General features: G+C 41.1%; 2 protein-coding genes across 3 annotated transcripts in view; one reads left to right on the top strand and one right to left on the bottom strand.

The window, feature by feature from the left end:
- The window catches only part of dnah1 (dynein, axonemal, heavy chain 1), a 29,490-nt gene extending 22,812 nt beyond the window's left edge, over positions 1-6,678 (bottom strand). Inside the window, exons 1-12 of the mRNA XM_076883805.1 lie at positions 6,571-6,678; positions 5,989-6,156; positions 5,832-5,883; positions 5,512-5,695; positions 5,153-5,291; positions 4,896-5,028; positions 4,340-4,504; positions 3,976-4,231; positions 3,732-3,889; positions 3,410-3,621; positions 2,468-2,766; positions 2,175-2,325 (exon numbers count right to left, since the gene is read on the bottom strand). Of these exons, the coding sequence (XP_076739920.1) occupies positions 2,175-2,325; positions 2,468-2,766; positions 3,410-3,621; positions 3,732-3,889; positions 3,976-4,231; positions 4,340-4,504; positions 4,896-5,028; positions 5,153-5,291; positions 5,512-5,695; positions 5,832-5,883; positions 5,989-6,156; positions 6,571-6,573 (1,920 nt within the window). The 5' untranslated portion in view covers positions 6,574-6,678. The remainder of the gene's footprint in view (positions 1-2,174; positions 2,326-2,467; positions 2,767-3,409; positions 3,622-3,731; positions 3,890-3,975; positions 4,232-4,339; positions 4,505-4,895; positions 5,029-5,152; positions 5,292-5,511; positions 5,696-5,831; positions 5,884-5,988; positions 6,157-6,570) is intronic.
- Positions 6,679-8,979: 2,301 nt separating this feature from the next.
- si:dkey-202e22.2 (netrin-4) lies at positions 8,980-20,850 on the top strand. Of its 2 annotated transcripts, none has more exons than XM_076883798.1 (10): positions 8,980-9,057; positions 16,041-16,531; positions 16,608-16,928; positions 17,172-17,298; positions 17,773-17,961; positions 18,126-18,342; positions 18,426-18,553; positions 18,640-18,708; positions 18,822-18,992; positions 19,781-20,850. In XM_076883798.1, exons 2-10 carry the CDS (start codon positions 16,214-16,216, stop codon positions 19,915-19,917), a joined length of 1,677 nt encoding a protein of 558 aa, XP_076739913.1. In that variant the 5' UTR covers positions 8,980-9,057; positions 16,041-16,213; the 3' UTR covers positions 19,918-20,850. The 2 variants fall into 2 exon arrangements, with proteins under 2 accessions (XP_076739913.1, XP_012772870.3); XM_012917416.3 differs by lacking the exon at positions 8,980-9,057 and adding an exon at positions 15,012-15,527.
- The last annotated feature ends 91 nt before the right edge of the window (positions 20,851-20,941 follow it).

Raw genomic sequence — 20,941 nt, forward strand, 5'->3', positions numbered from 1 at the left:
AATTATTAGGCAAGTTGTATTTTTGAGGAATAATTTTATTATTGAACAACAACCATGTTCTCAATGAACCCAAAAAACTCATTAATATCAAAGCTGAATGTTTTTGGAAGTAGTTTTTAGTTTGTTTTTAGTTGTAGCTATTTTAGGGGGATATCTGTGTGTGCAGGTGACTATTACTGTGCATAATTATTAGGCAACTTAACAAAAAACAAATATATACCCATTTCAATTATTTATTTTTACCAGTGAAACCAATATAACATCTCCACATTCACAAATATACATTTCTGACATTCAAAAACAAAACAAAAACAAATCAGCGACCAATATAGCCACCTTTCTTTGCAAGGACACTCAAAAGCCTGCCATCCATGGATTCTGTCAGTGTTTTGATCTGTTCACCATCAACATTGCGTGCAGCAGCAACCACAGCCTCCCAGACACTGTTCAGAGAGGTGTACTGTTTTCCCTCCTTGTAAATCTCACATTTGATGATGGACCACAGGTTCTCAATGGGGTTCAGATCAGGTGAACAAGGAGGCCATGTCATTAGTTTTTCTTCTTTTATACCCTTTCTTGCCAGCCACGCTGTGGAGTACTTGGACGCGTGTGATGGAGCATTGTCCTGCATGAAAATCATGTTTTTCTTGAAGGATGCAGACTTCTTCCTGTACCACTGCTTGAAGAAGGTGTCTTCCAGAAACTGGCAGTAGGACTGGGAGTTGAGCTTGACTCCATCCTCAACCCGAAAAGTCCCCACAAGCTCATCTTTGATGATACCAGCCCAAACCAGTACTCCACCTCCACCTTGCTGGCGTCTGAGTGGGACTGGAGCTCTCTGCCTTTACCAATCCAGCCACGGGCCCATCCATCTGGCCCATCAAGACTCACTCTCATTTCATCAGTCCATAAAACCTTAGAAAAACCAGTCTTGAGATATTTCTTGGCCCAGTCTTGACGTTTCAGCTTGTGTGTCTTGTTCAGTGGTGGTCGTCTTTCAGCCTTTCTTACCTTGGCCATGTCTCTGAGTATTGCACACCTTGTGCTTTTGGGCACTCCAGTGATGTTGGAGCTCTGAAATATGGCCAAACTGGTGGCAAGTGGCATCTTGGCAGCTGCACGCTTGACTTTTCTCAGTTCATGGGCAGTTATTTTGCGCCTTGGTTTTTCCACACGCTTCTTGCGACCCTGTTGACTATTTTGAATGAAACACTTGATTGTTCGATGATCACGCTTCAGAAGCTTTGCAATTTTGAGACTGCTGCATCCCTCTGCAAGATATCTCACTATTTTTGACTTTTCTGAGCCTGTCAAGTCCTTCTTTTGACCCGTTTTGCCAAAGGAAAGGACGTTGCCTAATAATTATGCACACCTGATATAGGGTGTTGATGTCATTAGACCACACCCCTTCTCATTACAGAGATGCACATCCCCTAATATGCTTAATTGGTAGTAGGCTTTCGAGCCTATACAGCTTGGAGTAAGACAACATGCATGAAGAGGATGATGTGGACAAAATACTCATTTGCCTAATAATTCTGCACTCCCTGTAGTTATCCAGGCTTTCTGAAGGTCTTTCAAAGTTCTTTGGACATTGGCTGCTTTTTATTTATTTATTTATTTATTTATTTTACAAATTTTAGGGTTAGTACTTATTTTCAGAGAACAATTCAAACATAAAAACGGTGCCTAACTCAAAGGCTGCAAAGGTCCACTTTTAAATTGTATCTTTAGGCATTTATTGTCACAAGTCAAATCAATGAAAAGTTGGACAAAAGAGTGTCCATCTGTAAGACACAGTGGAGACTCTGTCATGAAACGAAAGACAACTCACATCCAAGGAGCTTTGAATGTCCTTAAAGAAGCCTGGAAAACTAATCCTGAACACTACACTCTCTTAGAACGCTTTTTCAAGAGAGTGCAGACTGTGCAGGAGAATCAAGGTGGTCATAGTAAATACTAATCTTCGAGCTCCTTAGAACTACACAAATTCTCTGTTTTTGTCTTATATACTTTAATTCCATCTATGCTTGAATGTTTCCATCCCATTTTTCCTAGTAAAATTTGACAAAAAGAGAGACTACTTGAACCTTTTTTTCAAAGTACTATATTTTGAAGCCTCATTGCATTCTCATTTGTAAAGTATGCTGTATTACTCAGGAGATTTGATTTACCCTATTAAGCAGAGGCACACTACGTGTGCACATAATGCTGTTATCAAACAGGTTCACTGTAGATGCTGAAAAATTCTCCAAGGGGGTGCTGTAATGAACCCCACTCTCATCCAGAACCAGGTCCACCAGGAAAATAGGATTCTTCTTTGGCCTAGACATGGATAATTGTTATATTACAGACATAAATAATTATTATTTTAAGTATTGTAATCAGTTATATTTCATTCATTATTACAAAGTCCAAAAAATGGGAAAAGGAAAAGAGAAAGTTGTGCAAATGCATTTTATCGTACTTGTAGTGGCTAGTGATTAGGTCATTCCCCCAGACAAAGTCCTGAGGACACATCAGGACATTGTGGCAGGCATCCATCACGACCTTGGTCAGGCTGACCAGTGAGTTCTTCACAAGGACACGGAGGGAGTCCTGCATGTTGTAATGCACCAGATTGAGGAGTTTAGACAGCTTAGAAACCTTGTAAGTCTCCCAGCAAGTCTCGTTTATGTTGTATGTTCCCTTGCCCATATTCGCAAGGTTGTACCGGATGCTGTTGCACAGTGTGCTGGTCCAGTTATCTCTAAGAAACAGGGTTATCTGGATAAGGAAAGAGAGGTTAGATTAAGATATTTATATTGGTAAACTTGTAGAAACAAAATGAATAATCTCCTATGAGCTTATTAAATAACTACAGACGCTATCTTGTTTATATGGCTAAGATGTATGTTTTTGTTTGACTGTTCTTCAAGTCAGAACAAAAAAGGGATATGAAGACATTTAGCCAGATTTGCCAGAGCAAACTCATTTCTGGTGTAAAAACAAAGTACTGTTGAAATTTGAAAAGATCACGCAGTGGCAAAATTGCATGTTAGAGGTGAAAAGTCTGAGATTATTGCGACTAACTCTGTTGCATATGGATGTCTGGGAGTTTTTTTCTTAAGGCCCAAAACACAGAGAATATCTAAATCAAGTATGCAAACAGATTTACTAACACTTGCAACTCACTATTTATTGCTATTTGTGCCAATATTTAACATTGAATCTGAAACTTTTTTGCACTTGATAGTGAAATGAAATGTCTGTGCTTTGCAAACAGCACAACTTTTGTAAATTACCCATAAAAATGACCAAAACTATCAGCACTATTTGGGGATTGCACTCACAGGCTAATTTGCCCTATTTAGCAACCCCGGCCGGTAAACACAGGTTTTTACTTGATACTCTCTCGGTGCAACAGTACCTGAGTATGCGTCTGAGACTGGTCAAGTTCAAATTGATCCAATGGAAGTGGTTTACCCAACATCAAGTTGAACAGCCTCATGTTTTCTACTTTTTTGCACTCATGCCACATTTCAGAAAGCACACAGATCAGCTCTGGCCTAGTTTGCATGGACTTGAAAATAAATGCAGCTCGATTCGCCTCATAGGCAGAGTAAGGAACCGGAACACACCCTGCATAGATAAAACACAACAGTGTTTTGATTCCGAAGGTGTTAGCAGATGCTACATTTCCTTAATTATGACCTGAGTGACCAGTAAGTGCATAATGCAAAATATCTTACCTTGTGAGGGCACATATTCAGGGTCCTTCTGTGGCAGGGTGATATGTGAAAGGTCTTCAGGGCAGCTCATCACTACTTTGTCAAAAATCAAGCGGTTCATTGTACGGTCATAATCCAGTCTGACCTCATTCTCCAAGCCTGCAACACACGTCTCTAAACTGCACACACAATATTGCATTTATCCATCCTGTTAGTTAGTAAAAAAGCAGATCATATAGAATTAATAAGACAGGATATCACTCACTTTTTCAGCTTAAGGCCAGGAGCTGAGAGGGCACGTCGTTTGATACTCTGGAGACTATCAGTATTGAGAGACGGTGTTTTCCTAGAGATGGGCATGCAGTCCACTGAAAAGTGGTAGAAAATAAGTGCCTCTGTTTCCTCTCTGTAGCGCAGGGCAAACCCGACCCGCTCAACAAAGACACGTGGGTCTTCAGCACAGAATAACAGTCTGATCCTGGGTATCCAGTACTTACTGCCTGCTATGAAAGAGTCTGTTTCTATGCAGAAAGAGGGCGACAGATCAATGACATGGTCAGTAACAGCAGAGAGAGAGATGAAGAGACAACACTCTAGAGTTACAACAGTTTAAAAACATTGAAACCAACCAGGGGATTTACTCTCCTTATGCTCTTCACTTATATCAGGACTTCCTTTTTTGTCTGTCTGGTGGACCTTCTCTACCAGATACTGACATTTCTCCGTACAGTAATCAAGAATTCCAACTAAATGCCAGCTGTACTTCGGAGGTGGGCTCGCGCTTGCAGACTCATCTGCAAAAGAACAGAAAAGAGGGATTTAATAACACATTACTACATTTAATTCTAAATTCACTGGTGTCTGTGTTGTATTGTTGTATGGCCACTTATAAATTGCTTCTCATTACCTTTTAATGAATATCTTAAATTAATCCCAAAAAAGGATTAAAAGGAAGAAAAAGTGCCAAAAAACATGAGCACCACACATTGTTGAAATGCAGTTTACAGATAAACTATATCCTAAGTATCATTTGTAACAAACTAAACACCATTTAAAAAAACGGCTGAAGATTCATTGATTCACTGATTTTAAATTGACCTTTGCCTACATAGATCTACAGACATTAGGAGGCCAAGCTCCAACTCCAAGCGCAGCACCCAATACAGCAGCTACATGATACTTTACCATTTGCAATTTCATCATCTGTAGGTAGCAGGGCTTTTCCAGGAATAGGTTTTCGATCAGGTGATCCTTCAGCATTGCCCAAAGCAAGCCAGTCTTCTGGAGTCCGGCAGTCATATTCTTCATTGTCAAACAGCTTAATAAAAAACATGGGAAAGTTTGGTGTATATAACATTATATATAAATATGGAAAGTATTGCAATGAGAAAAAAAAAGTCTAAAAAGAGGGACTTGATTGGACAGTTGTGTAACAGGCTCACCTCCAGTGGGAGGAACAGCGAAATAGGACCGTCTGGTATGGTGTTATTTTTCAATGGTCTTGGCAATAAGAGATCAGAATCTATGCCCTTTTCTGCCAGGAGCTCTTCAACATGTAAATGTAAGTATTCCCTTCGACATCTGTTAGCAACACAGTATATAAAGACGCAGTTATTTCACAGCAGGACTTTGAGATAAAACAACTTAATGACTCTACTAAAAGCTGCTGTACAATAAAGGAAAAATGAGCATGTATTGCACACTATATGAGACGTGACCACTGAATCTGGTCTTACAGTATTCAAAATAACCATGACTACAGCAGCAGATGCCATGTGTAGTACACAAAAATAGTACACACCTCTCTATCGCTAATTTGCGGGGGATGGAGCCAGGACGGGTTTTGTAGGGTATTTGGACTTTGGGTTTATCTCCACCCGGGCAAAAGTATGGATTCTCCGAGAAGAATGAATTATGTTGTACATGTGGTACAAGGCAATCCTCAGCAGCCCATCTGGGCCGATGAGGTGGAGTCTTGGCGACTGCTTTTGAAGTAAACAGAAGTCAGATTTTACAGATAGCACAAAATGTTTTGGGATTTTTTTTTCTAGATTTAAAATAAAAAAAATCGATGCAACAATAAAATATCAGATGTCTAAAATGTCATACAGCACAACTCACCCTCCCGTGAGTTATGACCAAATGTCAGCATGGACTGAGGCTCTGACACCTGCTGGGCATTAGGTGTACAAACCGCATACACATAAGCAATTAGTCAAGAGTTTCTCATTAGAGCAACAACAATCAGTCATTTTAGAGGAATCAGAGAAGCCTTTACCTGGAATTTTAATGTAGAGATTGTCTCAGAGAATATTCCCCTCTGATCTCTCATAGAGCCTTTCCCCACTTTGAAGACATTGTATTTCTGACGAGTTGAAGGCTTGGGCTCTGGAGGATCTCTGGGTGGATGAGGTACCCCGGAACCAGGAAATCCTGTGTTCTCACTCTTTCGAGCAGGATTTTTTTAAAAATGTACGTGTGAGCAATGACAGCTGGGTTTAGTCACCTACTTCTTCAATGATATGATTTAACGAATATTAAATGTGTATGAAAAGTTGAAGCTTTATATGTTGCACATATAAGTTTATACACGCGTTACTAAAGTGGATAATAGTACAAAATGTAAAAGGGAAACTAGACATTACTTAACGCTGAATACACGACGTACGTTAAACGTATGTTAAACGTTTTGCCCGACTTCAGCTGGAGGTAGTCTTTTAACCGACAGGGTGTTAAACATACGCCGGGTGCTTAGCCTTAGCATTCAGCCTTTGTGATTGGCTTTGCTGAACACAATTAACGAGTAGCATTTGGTAATTTAACTCTGTAAGCAAAAGGGGAAAAAATAAATACGACATACCATATTTTTCAATTCTGTTGCAAGCTGTTACAGGTCTTTTGTGTGTCCACCACATAGCTGAAACTGAACTGTAGAGAATCTTAGTTTCTAAGTGGAAGTACTGTTAGACGCAGCAACAGTTGTCATGGGGACGAAGATGATAGTACAAGTTGGCAAATCTTTTTGAGCCATATTTGACAACTTAAGCAGTGTTTAGCCTATTATGTCAAACATACTGTGCCACTTTACGCTATTTTTTTAGCACTATATTCTCTCCTGTGACACACTGCAAAAAATATTTCTCAGTATGTACTGCTGCTTCATTTTCTTTGAGGTAGTTTTCATCATATTCAGCAAAATCTGCAAAGCTTTATGTAACTTTAGACTGGTTATCCTTTATTTCCCTATAATAAAAAGCCTTCCCTTCACATGTGTTGGGTAAAATCCAGATTTTAGAAAAGTGCATGACCCGTCGAGCCAGTCAGAATGTGGGACAATGTCTCAAGATGTGGGCCAGGGGGACAAGGAATAAAAATACTGAGTAGTTGCGATGTGAAGTTGAATTGTGACAATAATAGTGCAGAATTTAAAAAATGAGTCCACTTCGCAAAAATATGCATCTTTAACCAGTGTGTTATGGATACACCAACACACTGACATCTTTCATCTAAATGAACAAGAGTAGAAAAGCAAGAGAGATGAAGAAATTAGAGTACTGACAGGTGAGGTTTATGACAAAGAAAGACGTGGCAAAGGTAAGGCCTTACTGTGAGTTGTGTGTGAGGTTGGACACCGAGGAAGGAGAAGAGGATTAGACTTGGTTTTTCTTGGCTAGACTGAGGGATCGAGCTGGAAAGGCTCTGCTTTTCTGGCTGCTCTTAAAGAAAAAAGACCAAAAAAAGAAGCTGCTGCTTCTAGTAATAACATTGAATGTAATGTCTGTGATGATAACATAATGGAATGCAACTGGAGCACACACTCCCCTGACCCTAAATGTTCACTCTTCTCTCACGGTGTAGGAGGTCAGTGTCTCGTTGTAGCTAGGTTTGTGAGGTGATCTAAGTTACTGTACCCAGCTCCTATGAGGTACTGGTCGAGTAAAGACTTAGGCTACGTTCACACTGCAGGCGAAAGCGCATCAAATCCGATTTTTATGACCCTATGCGACCCATATCCGATCATGGTGTGACAGTGTGAACGGCACAAATCCGATATTTTCAAATCCGATCTGGGTCACTTTCGTATGTGGTACTGAATCTGATACATATCCGATGTTTTAGAAAGCGACTGCTGTTTGATGGTAATGTCGCATTAAATCCGTCTTTTACGTCACTGACACAAGACAGACGCCAATTATCAACTCAGGAGAAGCGCCCGAGAAGACATCGCGAAGGCTTCCTGGCCATCCAGCGTAGATGTCAGTGACACTGTTGGGAAGACAACGTTGGAGAAACGTGAGCATGTTATTTGTACTGTATAATCTGCAGATTCTGACAGAAATCTGCAACTTTCCTTTGAAGCACCTCTCCTCTAAAACAGCAATGAGGATAATTATTAGGTTATCTACATTATTATGTAAATAACAAAATAACTTAAAGCAAAAATTGGGAAACGTAAAGTCCGAAGTCTTTATATTAAGGGCCATCAGTCAAACAATACTGTTTGCTCTGGGTCTAGTGCGTTGTGTGTGACGTCTTCTTTTGCGCATGCGGGCCACTTTGAGCGTTCACACTAGAGAGCGTTTGCTGGCGCATTTTATTTGTAGTGTGAACAAGCAGACAAAAAAATCGGACTCGATCAAAAAATCGGAATTGAGCATTAACACCTGCAGTGTGAACGTAGCCTTACTGAATTGATATGGGTCCTATCGATGTTGTAATTCTGTGCCACACATATCTATCATTTAGGATGGGCTTGCTTAAATGTTTAGCTAGGAGTCTTTTTCTTCATTGTCCCAGACTGAAAAGAGCTCCAAAACGATGATCTCACACAAAAAGGACATGAAAATAAAAAACTTCCCTAAGGAGCTAAACAACCCACATCTAATGACATTATCATATCAGAGTGCTCTCAGCGCTTAAATCATCCTGACCACAGCAGTTTATTAATGATTAACACATGCCAGAGCTATTGATTACATCAGCGAGGAGATCCGGCCGATAGAGGTTCCAAAGAAACCCACACAAGAACCACAAGTCTCTGATGAGGTGGTGGTCCTCGAAACAGAGTTGCCTATCAAAGTCTGGCTGACAGTACTGTAGCCATCTTTGGAGCCAGGAGCCCGCCATGGAAATGGGACTTGATTGGACAGATGGGGCCAGCAACTCTCGATGAGTGGAACTGATTAAACTCTAAAAAGCTTTGTTACAGCCTTGATCCACCCTGTATTTCTCATTCTCTCCCAGGAGGCCTCCCTGCTAACTCCAGCAGCCTAGGAGCTGAAGACTGACAAAAGAGATCAGCTGTTAAAAGGACATGAAGATGAGTCAGTTACATAATCACCAGCAGGTATAATCTGTCCTCATCTCTGCCACCTCCCTACTACACTAACAGTGCTGTCATGTTGGGAACACTGTGCCTTTGCCAGTATACTTGCTATTTTACCCTAATGACATCAGCATGGGCTGCTAACTTTAGCTCCTCCTGTAGGCCAGATGTTGGTTGATAGGATCAAACACCACTTATTCCTCCTTCGCTGCCTCATTGTTGGGCAGTCCAGGAAGGCCTTAATGGTTGCACAGATTCCCACATACCTCTTTTCTTATGGAGAAACCACAAATCCAACCACAAAAGTGGGCCCACACCCCTGTTAGAGTGTGATTTATTTATTTATTTATTTATTTTACACTCCCAGGGAGCATCGTTAAATGTTCTGAGAGTATGGATAACAAATGCTCGTAAGGGATTATATATATTTGCACATTTAGACTCTGGAGCTCAAACCCCTGGAAACACAGTGAGAATAATATACACCTAGAACAAACACCACGTTTCGAAGCCCTTTTTCTTATTTAAAGGGCATCTGATCTGGAAGATAACACCACAGTGGTCAATGAATGTCACGAGTGTCAGTTGATAAATGAAAAAGACGCACCACGAGGGCAGCAAATGTCACATTAACATGGCCGCGCTTTGTTCCTCTGCATTTTACCCGTGCAGATTTCATTTTTGACATTGCCTGCTCCTATGAGTTACTGTTGTTTAACGGTGACCTTTGCACTTGGCTATGCATTGAAGTTGCCATCATGAGTTGGATGACTCACAGGTGGACTTGGTATGCCAATAAAAACACTTTTAATGAGTTGAAAAGGGCCTCAAAGCAACAAAGCGGCCCAGAGCCTGCAACTTATGTCCTGGGACCTGAAGCAGCTGCATTTGATTTTTCATTTCCCTCATTTCTAAGCATGACTTCTGAAGGGGGACAAAGTAAAAATACTCAAAGCTAAAAACCCATTTGGGTTTATTTAAGCACAAGCATTAATTTTGTAACTTATCCCAAACTCCTAGAATTAGTGTTAATCACGTAACCCTGCTTCATTATGCTGCTTTCTTCATTTCGCTGTTTGCTATTTATGTCACAGTTTCATGCCAAAGTATTTTTCTTTGAATTTACTGAAGCTGTTTGAAACATGTGTTTCATCTAACTGGGAGTTTAAATCTGAGCTGGAAGAACGAGAAGGCAGTGAATTGAATCCACAGCACATGTAGTGTGTTATTGTTGTAGAAAACCAGTGTGTGTGTGAGTGGGTGGGTGGGCAAAGTAAAAGGTTATCAAGTGACTGTGTCAGTGCTTGCATGCATGTGTTCGTGCATATGTTCATGTGTCGGAGTGACAGTAAGGAAATAGTGAGTTTCTTAGTTGATTATCATAAACAGATATATCAAAAAAAAAAAAAAAATCAGAGACAAAAGATTAAGTGGACAGTATTTAATGTGTACTTTCATGTGTGTATGTGTACAGTATACAGTTTCATCTATTAATAAGTCATCAACTTTCAACTGGTGCATTCCCAGCATGCTTGTTTAGAATCAGTAACGAATAGGAGGAAAGCAGAATTATTCTTAAATTTCCTTTTTTTTTTTTTTTTAAGTATTTGCCAAATGCTGTCAAACAGAGCACAGATTTTTTTTTAGCACAGCTTTTCCAAATATCCTGGTTTTATTTTGGATGATTAAATTATTTCACTTTTCACACAGAAACAAAAGGTGCCAGGGTTAAAATCATCAGCACACCCAGTGCTGATCATCAGTTCTGTGTCCCTTTTGCTGGATTACAGCCTGCAGCGGTTTGCTGTAGTTTTCAGCGAGTCTCACACACGCCTCCTGAGCTCTCCTTTCTTTCTCTAAATTAAAGGCAGCATCTTTGTGGTCAAAAAAACTCTTGTTTATTTAATTTGATCAAATGATGTGCTTCCAATATGCTTTCCTAAGGTTGTCCTTAGCATACTTTAGTCTGGTTTGAAGGTGTAACTTCTGCAGAATTGGAGGTCACCCATTACTGAGTTCTCTCTACGGTTCTCTGACTTGGCTAAGTCATTCATTAGTGTTTGGCAGTTGTTTTGGGATCTTAAGACACATTTCAAAACTGGCTAGAGATGAAATCTTTTGAAATCCTTTGCTTCCTACCTTTATCAGTCTTGTTCTGCACTGTGTGGCACTTTTTGAATTTCTTGATGATACTTGGAAACGCTGTGATAACTTTGTATATCCGCCTCCTGCTTTGTAGGCATCAGCAAATCTTTCTTCCCCTCAAATCTAAAGGGATTTATTTTGTTTTTGGCATGATTATTTCTTAAATGACAGCTTAAACCTTTGCTGATGTTTTTATACTGTGTGTAAATTCAAGAAAACCCTCAGTTTAAACTTGATTTGAGCATCAAAAAGTTAAAGCACATCACTGCACAGCAGCACTTTATGCTGTGGCTCAATAAAAAGGTCAGTTTTTCAGGAAGCTAATACCACTGGCTTTGGTAATATTTGTTTGTTCTTTCTGAAATAATTCTGTTATTGTGTCAAGCAGAAATGATTTCTGCTTCTAAGGAAAATAAGTATGTTTAGAAATGCTATGCTGAAAAATTCCTTACACTGATGAAAAAGTATTTGGAAAATTTTAAACAAAAACATAAAATTTCACAGGGAGGCTAATTTTCCCATTTTCTCTGTATACGGGAACAGTTCTGGATTGTTTCAATTAAGGTTACACATATGTAAGATTATCGCCATAACTCTTCTGTGAGCAAACACTCACAAATCCACCCATGAGTTCACAGATGCACACATTATTGTTTTGGCAGTGTGCCCCTGGGCTTCCCAGAGGACATTATTTGTCATTCTGCCTCATCTGGCGTCTATCATTTTCTGGCCTGACAACTTAATCTGTGTCATTCATTCTCTCACATCAAAGAGGCACAGTGTAATCTAAACCTATGATGCTGGAACGTAAGCATGCACATCGTCTCACACACACGCAAAGTAGATGTGCAAATGAACAACAAGTTAGCAGTCTGCCTGTAAGCTGTCTGCGCTTGATTAATGTCAATGTGCGACATGAGGACTGTTACAATAAACACTAGTAAGGATGTCTCTTTGAAAGCTTTCCACACTGGTTATCATTCTCACAGTGATAACAAATTAAAGCAATGGACCGACTTGGTCCTGCAATCCTGGGGAAATACACCTCTAATCTTGCCATTATATTTGAACCATAGATCTTTCTACCACATTTCAACTGGTGTTTTCAGGCTAAAGTATTTAAAATTTAAATTCTAACCCGAGTGCTTAACTCAAGCACACCATGTCTTTTACTGGTTGCCCCTGTGGCCAGTGGATAATGTCATGAAATCCTACCGTGTGTTGCCATAGCAAAATGTCCACAACAAAATGGAGATGTTTTAAATTAAGCTGGAGAAAAGAAAGTCAAATGAAAGTGCGATCATGTCGGCCTCTGGGCCCATGTGGAGTAAAGTCATGTAAGGAAGGAGCTTAATCCTCTTCATCCCTGGAGATACAAATGAGCTGACATGTAGATCACAAATAAAGCATGAAGGGAGAAGTAGATGCGGAAGTGTGGACTACATGTGCTTGACACACACATGTATGAACAGCCTGGACAAACACTAAGGGTGAGAGGTAGGGGGTCCCTGTTCCTCTGACCCTGGCTCTCTAACCCCACCGGCCCCCATTAAGCCCTGTAAATGAGAGAAAGAGGAGCAATTAGAGGAGCAGTCATGGGGCAGGTAGGAGATCCCCCTGACCCTTTCAGGCTGGTATTTGACCTCTCACAGCTGGAAGCTTTGATGAAGATACATCTTGAACATTGAGAGAATGTATTTGCTTGGAAAAAGGAGTGCAGCACATGTTGGAAACAGTGGATTGGATTAATTTCTCCTTTTCTAAATTATTTTTTAAATATGTTCACACTTTACTATTCATCCTACCAACAAACAAACAAAAAACGAACAGCAGAATGATCATTTTTATTGTCAAAACATTATTTGCAAAAAATGCTGTAAAAAAAATCTCAGATGGATGTCACTTCATCTATATCTGTTGTAAATTTCTTCCTTCACTCTTTCATCTCTCTTTCCTCTTGCTTTCCACTCTGAGAGCAGCTCGTGCCTGGCGGGCCTGTACACAATAAAGCCTGAGAGGCTGGCCTACATCACACATCTCACGGTTTCTCCTTTCGTTTTACTCCAGCAGTGCACTACATGCTAAGAATAGTTTTATGAGAGATTAGGGCAATGCCATTTATGAGGGATTTGCTGTTATCTGGTAATGCTGGAGACACACAGACATGCTGTAGTCTATGACTGCTTTAGCACAATTTAGAGTCGGTTCTGCATTAACAGCACACATGCAGTTGATTTCACATCTTTTCACAGGTGTCCGTGTGGATTTGTGCGTTTGAGGAGAACGGGTAATGGATATAGCATAGAGTCAAATCATTGCTGTGGTATAGTTGGCTCTAGCACAAGTTCTTATTGCGTCTGAGTGTTATCATTTTGAAAAAGGCTTGAAAATTGTAGGTTTGAGGTAAAAGTTTGCAGCAGAGCTATAAAACATTTTAAAGAGCAACAAGCAATCACCACTGCAAGTAAATTGCCTTTAACTGCTCATTTTGGCTTCAAGGTTCAAAACACATTGGTGGGGGTCTGCACTGTTTTAATGGCTAGAAGTATTTATTGCAACGCAATGGCTCCCAGTTTAAAATATCACACACAGTCAGGTGGGCTAGGAAAACTGTCAGTCATTTTGAGGGAGACAGATGACACAGATTTCTTCATGGATAATAACTTCCTATGAAATTTGGTGACATAGTTGACTTTGCATTAACAAATGTAAATAGATTTTTTTGTCCATATTGAGTAAGCTCTCTATATTTGTATTAAAAGAGAAATATATTCTTAAATGTAAATAAATGATCATAAATAATGTCATCTCGAATATTCTAAATCCAGACATAAAGGACAGGAAATGCACTTTCAAGGATTGTCAAATCAAATCAAATCACTTTTATTGTCACATCACATGTGCAGGTACATTGGTACAGCACATGTGAGTGAAATTCTTGTGTGCGAGCTTCACAAGCAACAGAGTTGTGCATTGTAGAGGTAAAATGAAAATTAACTGTCATTTTCCTGAAGGTAACAAAAATAATACATCATGGCTGGTCCATGCTAATCTTTCTAATTCCATTTTTTTTTTGACTTCACACAACCAGGCAGGCAGTCCTACAAACACTTTCTATGTCACTGGGGACGTTTATGGAAACCAATCCAATTCTGTGCGTCTCTTCCGATTTTCCGAGCGCCCCTTTATTTGAAGTTAAGCCATAAAACTGAGGAGACATTGTGTTTATTGTCCCAATTTGTTGTGTGTGTGCGCGCCAGGAAGAGAAAATGCATCAAGCTCAGCGAAGAACTGTACGGTATGTTTTTTAAGTACCAGAACATGTGTTTATATTCCAGTGTTAAAAAGAAAAACGTCACTGTAATCTATTCAGGCAGCCGGTTTTTAAAGAAGAATTGCTCTTTTCTTGTCCTTCTCATTTGCATGAACGTTCCTTTTGTTGCCATAATGTCCATCAAGCTGCAAATAACTGCACGAAGGAGTATTCTTGGCTCCCCACTCCCCATTTCTTCCCGCTACAGACTTCAAAGAGCATTATGACTTGGAATTAATGCTACTGAAAAACAAAGGGGCAGAAGCAGATAAAGTAATTAAATAGCCCTATTAAGGTTAGTGAGGGGACCTGGTTTAGCTCGTGTGTGAGACTGACTGACATTGAAATCGCACGTCCCTTCCCTAGAGCGCACGACACACCACAATGTGGATAAAAGATTGGCAGATTGAAGTAAAATAGGGGTGTTTTATTTGTGTGTGCGTGTGGGTGGGTGGGTGGAGGAGATCCATAAATAGAGCCAACACTCCTCTGTGCATAAATGCATGGAGCTTTGGACTTGGGCGGTGCACACAGATGTCGCATTGGATGGATATTCGTGGAAATGTTTACTTGAGTTTATTTGCATTTTAGTTGGAGCAGTAAGGAGGACATGAAAGGTCTATCACATGCAAATTAGCAATATTTCGCTTTAAATTCGCTGCCGAAAGACTGACTTCTCATTTGGTGCACCTGAAACGCACAGTCCGCATCTGTTCGAGAAAGCCGTCCCTGACGATGAACTGAGCCTCAGACGTCTGGAAGGACATCGAGGGAGAAAAAAATTACTTACTCTTGGATTTATCTGGACACTTTGCGCATTGCGTAATTAGCCAAAGAAATGAGTTGGACTGTTAATTAGGGCACACATTATGTTGGAACCCACCTCTGCGGGGAAGCGTGTGACGCACCATGCATGTTGTAAACACAGCAGGAACGAGGACAACGCTGTCTAATATGCTCGGGACATCTCGACATCTGATGCTGGTGGCTCTCGGTTGGCTATTTTTGGTTGTGATGCGCGGCAGCGAAGCAGGTGAGGCGCATCATCCGTTTGCAGTGATGCTCTTATTTCTAAAAAAAAAAATAAAATAAAAAAAATCAGCAGCGACCTTGTGCCCTCTATTTCGGGTTATGTTTTAGGTTACCGAGTTATTGTAAAGAACGTAAATTTCTATGACACTGAAGAACTCGCTGTGTTTTTAGATCTTGTCCCAAACGTAAAGCAAAAGTTACGCTCGCTCCTGATGCATTTGATAGTCTGACAGCTTTGTGTCCTTCCATTACATGTAACCCGAGTCTTAGCGCTGTCCAGTCGGGAGGGCAGGACAGGATTCTGTGACAGCACAGCGGTCAGGCAAATTAAATATTCATGGAAAACGTAATGAGCAGCACTTTGGCTTTGTCCGCAATGCCATGTGTTGGAAAATGCACTGGCAGCACGGACATCGGCAGATCAAAAGAACGATCTGTATTGCTCAGTCATGGAATAAACATTTTCCACTACTGTCTCACACTCTCACTGACTCTCATTCACCCTCTGCCTCAGTTTCTAGTTGCCTGGACCGTGCCTGTAGTCCACCCATAGGAAACCTGGCAAGTGGCAGGACCCTGTTCACCCTCTCAAACTGCTGTGGGAACAGCACATCCCAGCATCCTCTGTGTCCCCAACCTTCTGTCAGTCCTCAGGCCTGCTCTCAGGATCCTCACCCAGCTCTTCACATGACTGATGACCCTTTCTTGCATCCAGATACCTGGTGGGCATCAGGTGGACGTAGAACCATGCGGGGGCAGCAGGATGAGATACGTTTAGACCTGGAAACGAAATTCTGTCTTACTCACTTGGTTTTGGTGTTCAAGTCACCGCGGCCTGCTGCCATGGCCATTGAACGCTCAGTGGACTTTGGAAAGACGTGGGAAGCTTTAAAGGTTTTTGCGTATAATTGCAGCTTAGAATTCGGTTTGCCTGATGACTTCAATCAGCCAGGGTCACTGTGTACATCCCGCTATACTGATGCTGCACCCTGCACAGGTGGAGAGGTAGAGGATATTTGGATATAATGCATTGTGCAAATGTTTCATTCAGTGCAGTTTAAAGCTATGTTTCTCCTTCTAGGTCATATTACGTACTCTAAACCCCAGCAGTGCTATGACACTCGACCCCTACAGTCCAGAGGCCCTCTCTCACCTGACCATCACAAATCTCCGTGTCAGACTGCTAAAATTCCAGACCTGTAGCCCAGCTCTGACCCCCCCAGGACGCTGGACAAGCATCACATCCTCAGTCCACAGCCCCCCGTCCAGTTCAGAAAATTCTGCTTCAGCACCTTATGCTATTTATACTTTACTGGCAAGAGGCACCTGCCTGTGCCATGGACATGCTGAGTATTGTGTACCACACAACAATGGAAACAAGGAAACAGAGGACAGTAACATGGTGAGCATTTTATCCTGCATGTATGTATGCTTGTATCAAAAGGAAAAGATAAAACCCTGAAGTGAAAAAGGTACAAAAATAATTAATTACACATTCAGAATATTGGTTTAAAGAGATTAGATTAGGTCACAGTTAAAGGTCCTTTAAATTGACACTTTACATTAAGCCTTGACATATTTTATGGTTCTTTGTACAGCAGGCATCTGCAACAAAATCAAATGTAGATGAAGATGTGTCTTCCAGGTGTTTGGTAGGTGTCTGTGTACTCACCACACAGCTGGAGATCACTGTGACAAGTGCGCCCCGCTCTACAATGATCAACCTTGGAGGCCTGCCAATGGAAGCAGTGGGGAGGCCAACTCATGCCAGAGTAAGTAACCAACAGCAGCTTTGTACAGCTGTTACGTATGTGAGATGCTGTTTTGCTGACAAAGGAAAATAACAGAGAGGAGAGAAGATTTTGAAGCATGGGGGGGGGGGGGGGGGGGAGATGTGAATAGTTAGAGGAGGATGTGATGGATTGCAGGTTGTCTACTAGTTGCAGAGTTGGTGGTGCAAACCCCAACTCCTCCTGGCCAAGATACTGGACCAAGCATTGCTCCAGATGGGAGGGTAGTAACATGCATGGTTATTTGTGTGTGAGTGTGAATGACTAAGACAAGAAGCAATCGTGTTCACTTGCCTAAAAAAATTAATGCAGTCCAAACCTTTTAAATTAAATACACAGTTGAATGTCTTGGTTACTTTAATTTTAAATTGGACCATGCTAAGCGTGTTACCTGTTCACTTTCTCTCATCTCTCTCATCCTGATCGCTGTGACATCACACATCCTCACAACCAAAGAGTGTGAGTGCCATGGTCACGCAGCTACCTGCCACTTCTCTCAGCGGGCATGGCTTTCCTCTGGCAGACTCAGTGGGGGTGTGTGTGAGGACTGCCAGCACAACACAGCGGGGCGTAGATGCCATCGCTGTCGCTATGGCTACCACCGCCGCCCATCCCTGCCCCTCAGCTCCCCCCACACGTGCACACGTAAGAGTCAAAAGGCAGAGGGGTGTTTTACTGTGGCATTGGGTTGGCTGACATGTCTATAGCTGTTATTAGTAAAAGAGATTCAACATTGGGGAAGCTTACAAATGCTATAGCTCCATCTGCTGGTACTTTTCTAACTGTTTTAATTAACTTTTGTCACTCAGGCTGCTGGTGTGATCCTCAGGGTTCTTTCCCTTCTCCACCTGGAAAGGAGGAACCCTGGTGCCACGCTAGGAGTGGCCAGTGCCACTGTAAATCTGGTGTAGGGGGCACAAGCTGCAGCCACTGTCTACCTGGCTACTGGGGCTTTGGAGGGGAGGGATGCAAACCTTGCACATGCCCCCACCAATGTGATCCATTCACTGGCCAGTGTCTCCACAGGTAGATATTTTTCACTTATCAGACTAAATTTAATGAATGATGAGTAATTGGCAACCATCACATGCTTTATTCCACTTTTACAGCTACACAAATAAGCAAATGTTAAATGTGCCCATTGGTGGGAAAATACCTGATTTGGATCATTTTTTGCCAACTGAAGAAGAAGCACACTTGTCTCAGGAGCTCACAGTCTCTGCTCTGCATTACACAGGTGATGTTAATCTGCATTATGATGAATAACACTGGTTCAACCATTTTTCTCCTATATACAGAGCATAACTCTGTTTCTATACACAGGGAAGTGTAGCTGTAAAGAGAAAAAGCTGAGAAGTGCGTCTGAGCTCTGTAAGACCAAACATGATTATGGTAAGCAACAAAAGGTCCAGCCTTCACTTGATTAAAAAACATTACATACATCTACAGTTTGGTTTAAGGTTCAGAATGATCTCTCTGTTTTCTTTCTTTGTGGCCTGTTACAGTCATCAAGGCCAATGTGTTGTCTGCTCATGACAAAGGCAGCCATGCCGAAGTACACGTCAAAGTTCGCAAGGTCCTTCGATCAGGTCAGGTGGCGCTGCGCTTAGGAACCGCCAGCATCTATCCTCTGTCCTGGACCAGCCGTGGCTGCACATGCCCCATATTAAACCCAGGTAAGAAATGTTTCAAGCAAATCTTAAAAGGCATCTGCAAAACCAACTATTATCCCCCATCAATAACAATAAAGCAGGGAGGTTAAACCTAGAAGACTCCAATACTTATATCAATACTAAGAATATGACTTATTGATATATAGAATCCAATTATGCTATTTGGTGATTAGACTCTGATGCCCCAATAACAGCAGAATGAAATCCCAGTAGTGATAGCCATTAGGGCAGGACGCCCAGAAGTCTAGACACTGATAGTGGTGGTGACGAAATGATGGAGGCTTGGATGAAGGGACTTGTGTGAGGCAGAGATGGCGAGGAGGTGGGTTGCACGAAGGAGTCCAGAAGGGAAAATGAAAGATTTAAAGTACACAGAGGGGAGGCTGACTGGTTTGAAGGAAGATGACTGGACTAGAGCAACGATGTCAGCATTGAGTTTCACAGCGGTAGGAAGTGGAAATGGTGTAATGAATATACAGATGTTCCTTATTATGCATAAGCTTCATAAACAATTACATGACAGATAATCTACCATTCATCACAATCTAATATAAACATTTTATAAAAATGGTTTTGTTTTGGGGTTTTTTACATTTTTAAACAACTAAATAAAATTAATTAACAAAAACATTCTGCTTTATAATTAACATCTGGGCAATTCAAGCCCAAACTGTCATGCTGACAGATTTCTTTCATATGTGGCCCACTGAGTTTGAGATCCCTGCAATAAAAATACTCACGTTTTAGATTGAATCCATATACAGTATGTTTATATTTTTTTTCTCTCGCAGGTATGGAGTACCTGCTTGCAGGCAAAGAGGAGCGTGCAACGGGCCGTTTGCTCGTCACTATGCAGAGCGTCGTGGTTCCATGGACACCTCGTGTAGGTCTGATTGTATCAAACAGCCTGAGAAATGGATGCCGCTGATCCATATGATCTAAATATGAGGAGGAATGCAATCCAGAAGGATTCTACAAGATACTCATGAGTGAGTGACCAATTCAGATAGTGGACTGAAAATCCAGGAGTCAAACGTGTCCAGCTCGTTGAGGCTTCATAACTGAAGAGAAGCATCCAACATGTGCATAAGAGAATGAATGGATGTTAAAGTGGTCTGACTTAAGGTGCTGTACTTGATGTTAAAGACCTAATTTGTATAAATAGTTGATTTTATTTTTGCTTGTTTTTTCCCCTTATAGTCAGATTCATTTTGGATCTGGATAGCTACTGCAAAAATACTTTGATTTGTTAAGCTAACAAATCTTCCTGTAATACTACATCTCCTTTTATTTAATTAGCAGAAAACCAAGTGTGAAATACTGCAATTAACATAGAAACATCAGGCACGTCATCAGCTATACCTGCTCATATAGAAAATATTTCATCAGCCAATCATGTGGCTTGGACTCTGTGAATTTAGATATGCAGATAGATATGCAGGAAGACCTGCTGCAGTTTAAGCATAGCAGTGGTTTTAGTGACTCTGAACATGAGCCAGGTGATCTGACGTGAACCCATGGATCTATAATTCAGGGGTGTACTGTGTGGGGGGGTGATTATTGATATCTTTTAGTTCCATTTGAGCAAAATTTCAAATGCCACAGCCTACTCCAGTAATGTTGTAAAGTAATGACCACCTGCACCCCCTTATCATTTCAGTTTACTCATCTTTTAATAGCTACGTTAAGCAGGACAACAAAGTCCATATAATTTTAGCCTGCTTTCATGGCAATGAGCTGAAGTAAGTGCGTCAGTGGCCTGCAGAGCCACCAGAGTGCAGCCAAATGTGAATGTTGCGCTTATCAACCTGCAACAATTGCGTAAAATTATGATGTCAATAAAAAACGCAAAACTCTGGGACACTGCCAGCACCTTGTTAAATCTGAGCATTGAAGAATGAGCACAGCCGACTGTCTAATAAATATAAATGTTTATCCTACAAGAAACTGGG

The sequence above is a fragment of the Maylandia zebra genome, linkage group LG5, assembly GCF_041146795.1.
Source record: "Maylandia zebra isolate NMK-2024a linkage group LG5, Mzebra_GT3a, whole genome shotgun sequence".
NCBI classification, from domain to species: Eukaryota; Metazoa; Chordata; class Actinopteri; order Cichliformes; family Cichlidae; genus Maylandia; species Maylandia zebra.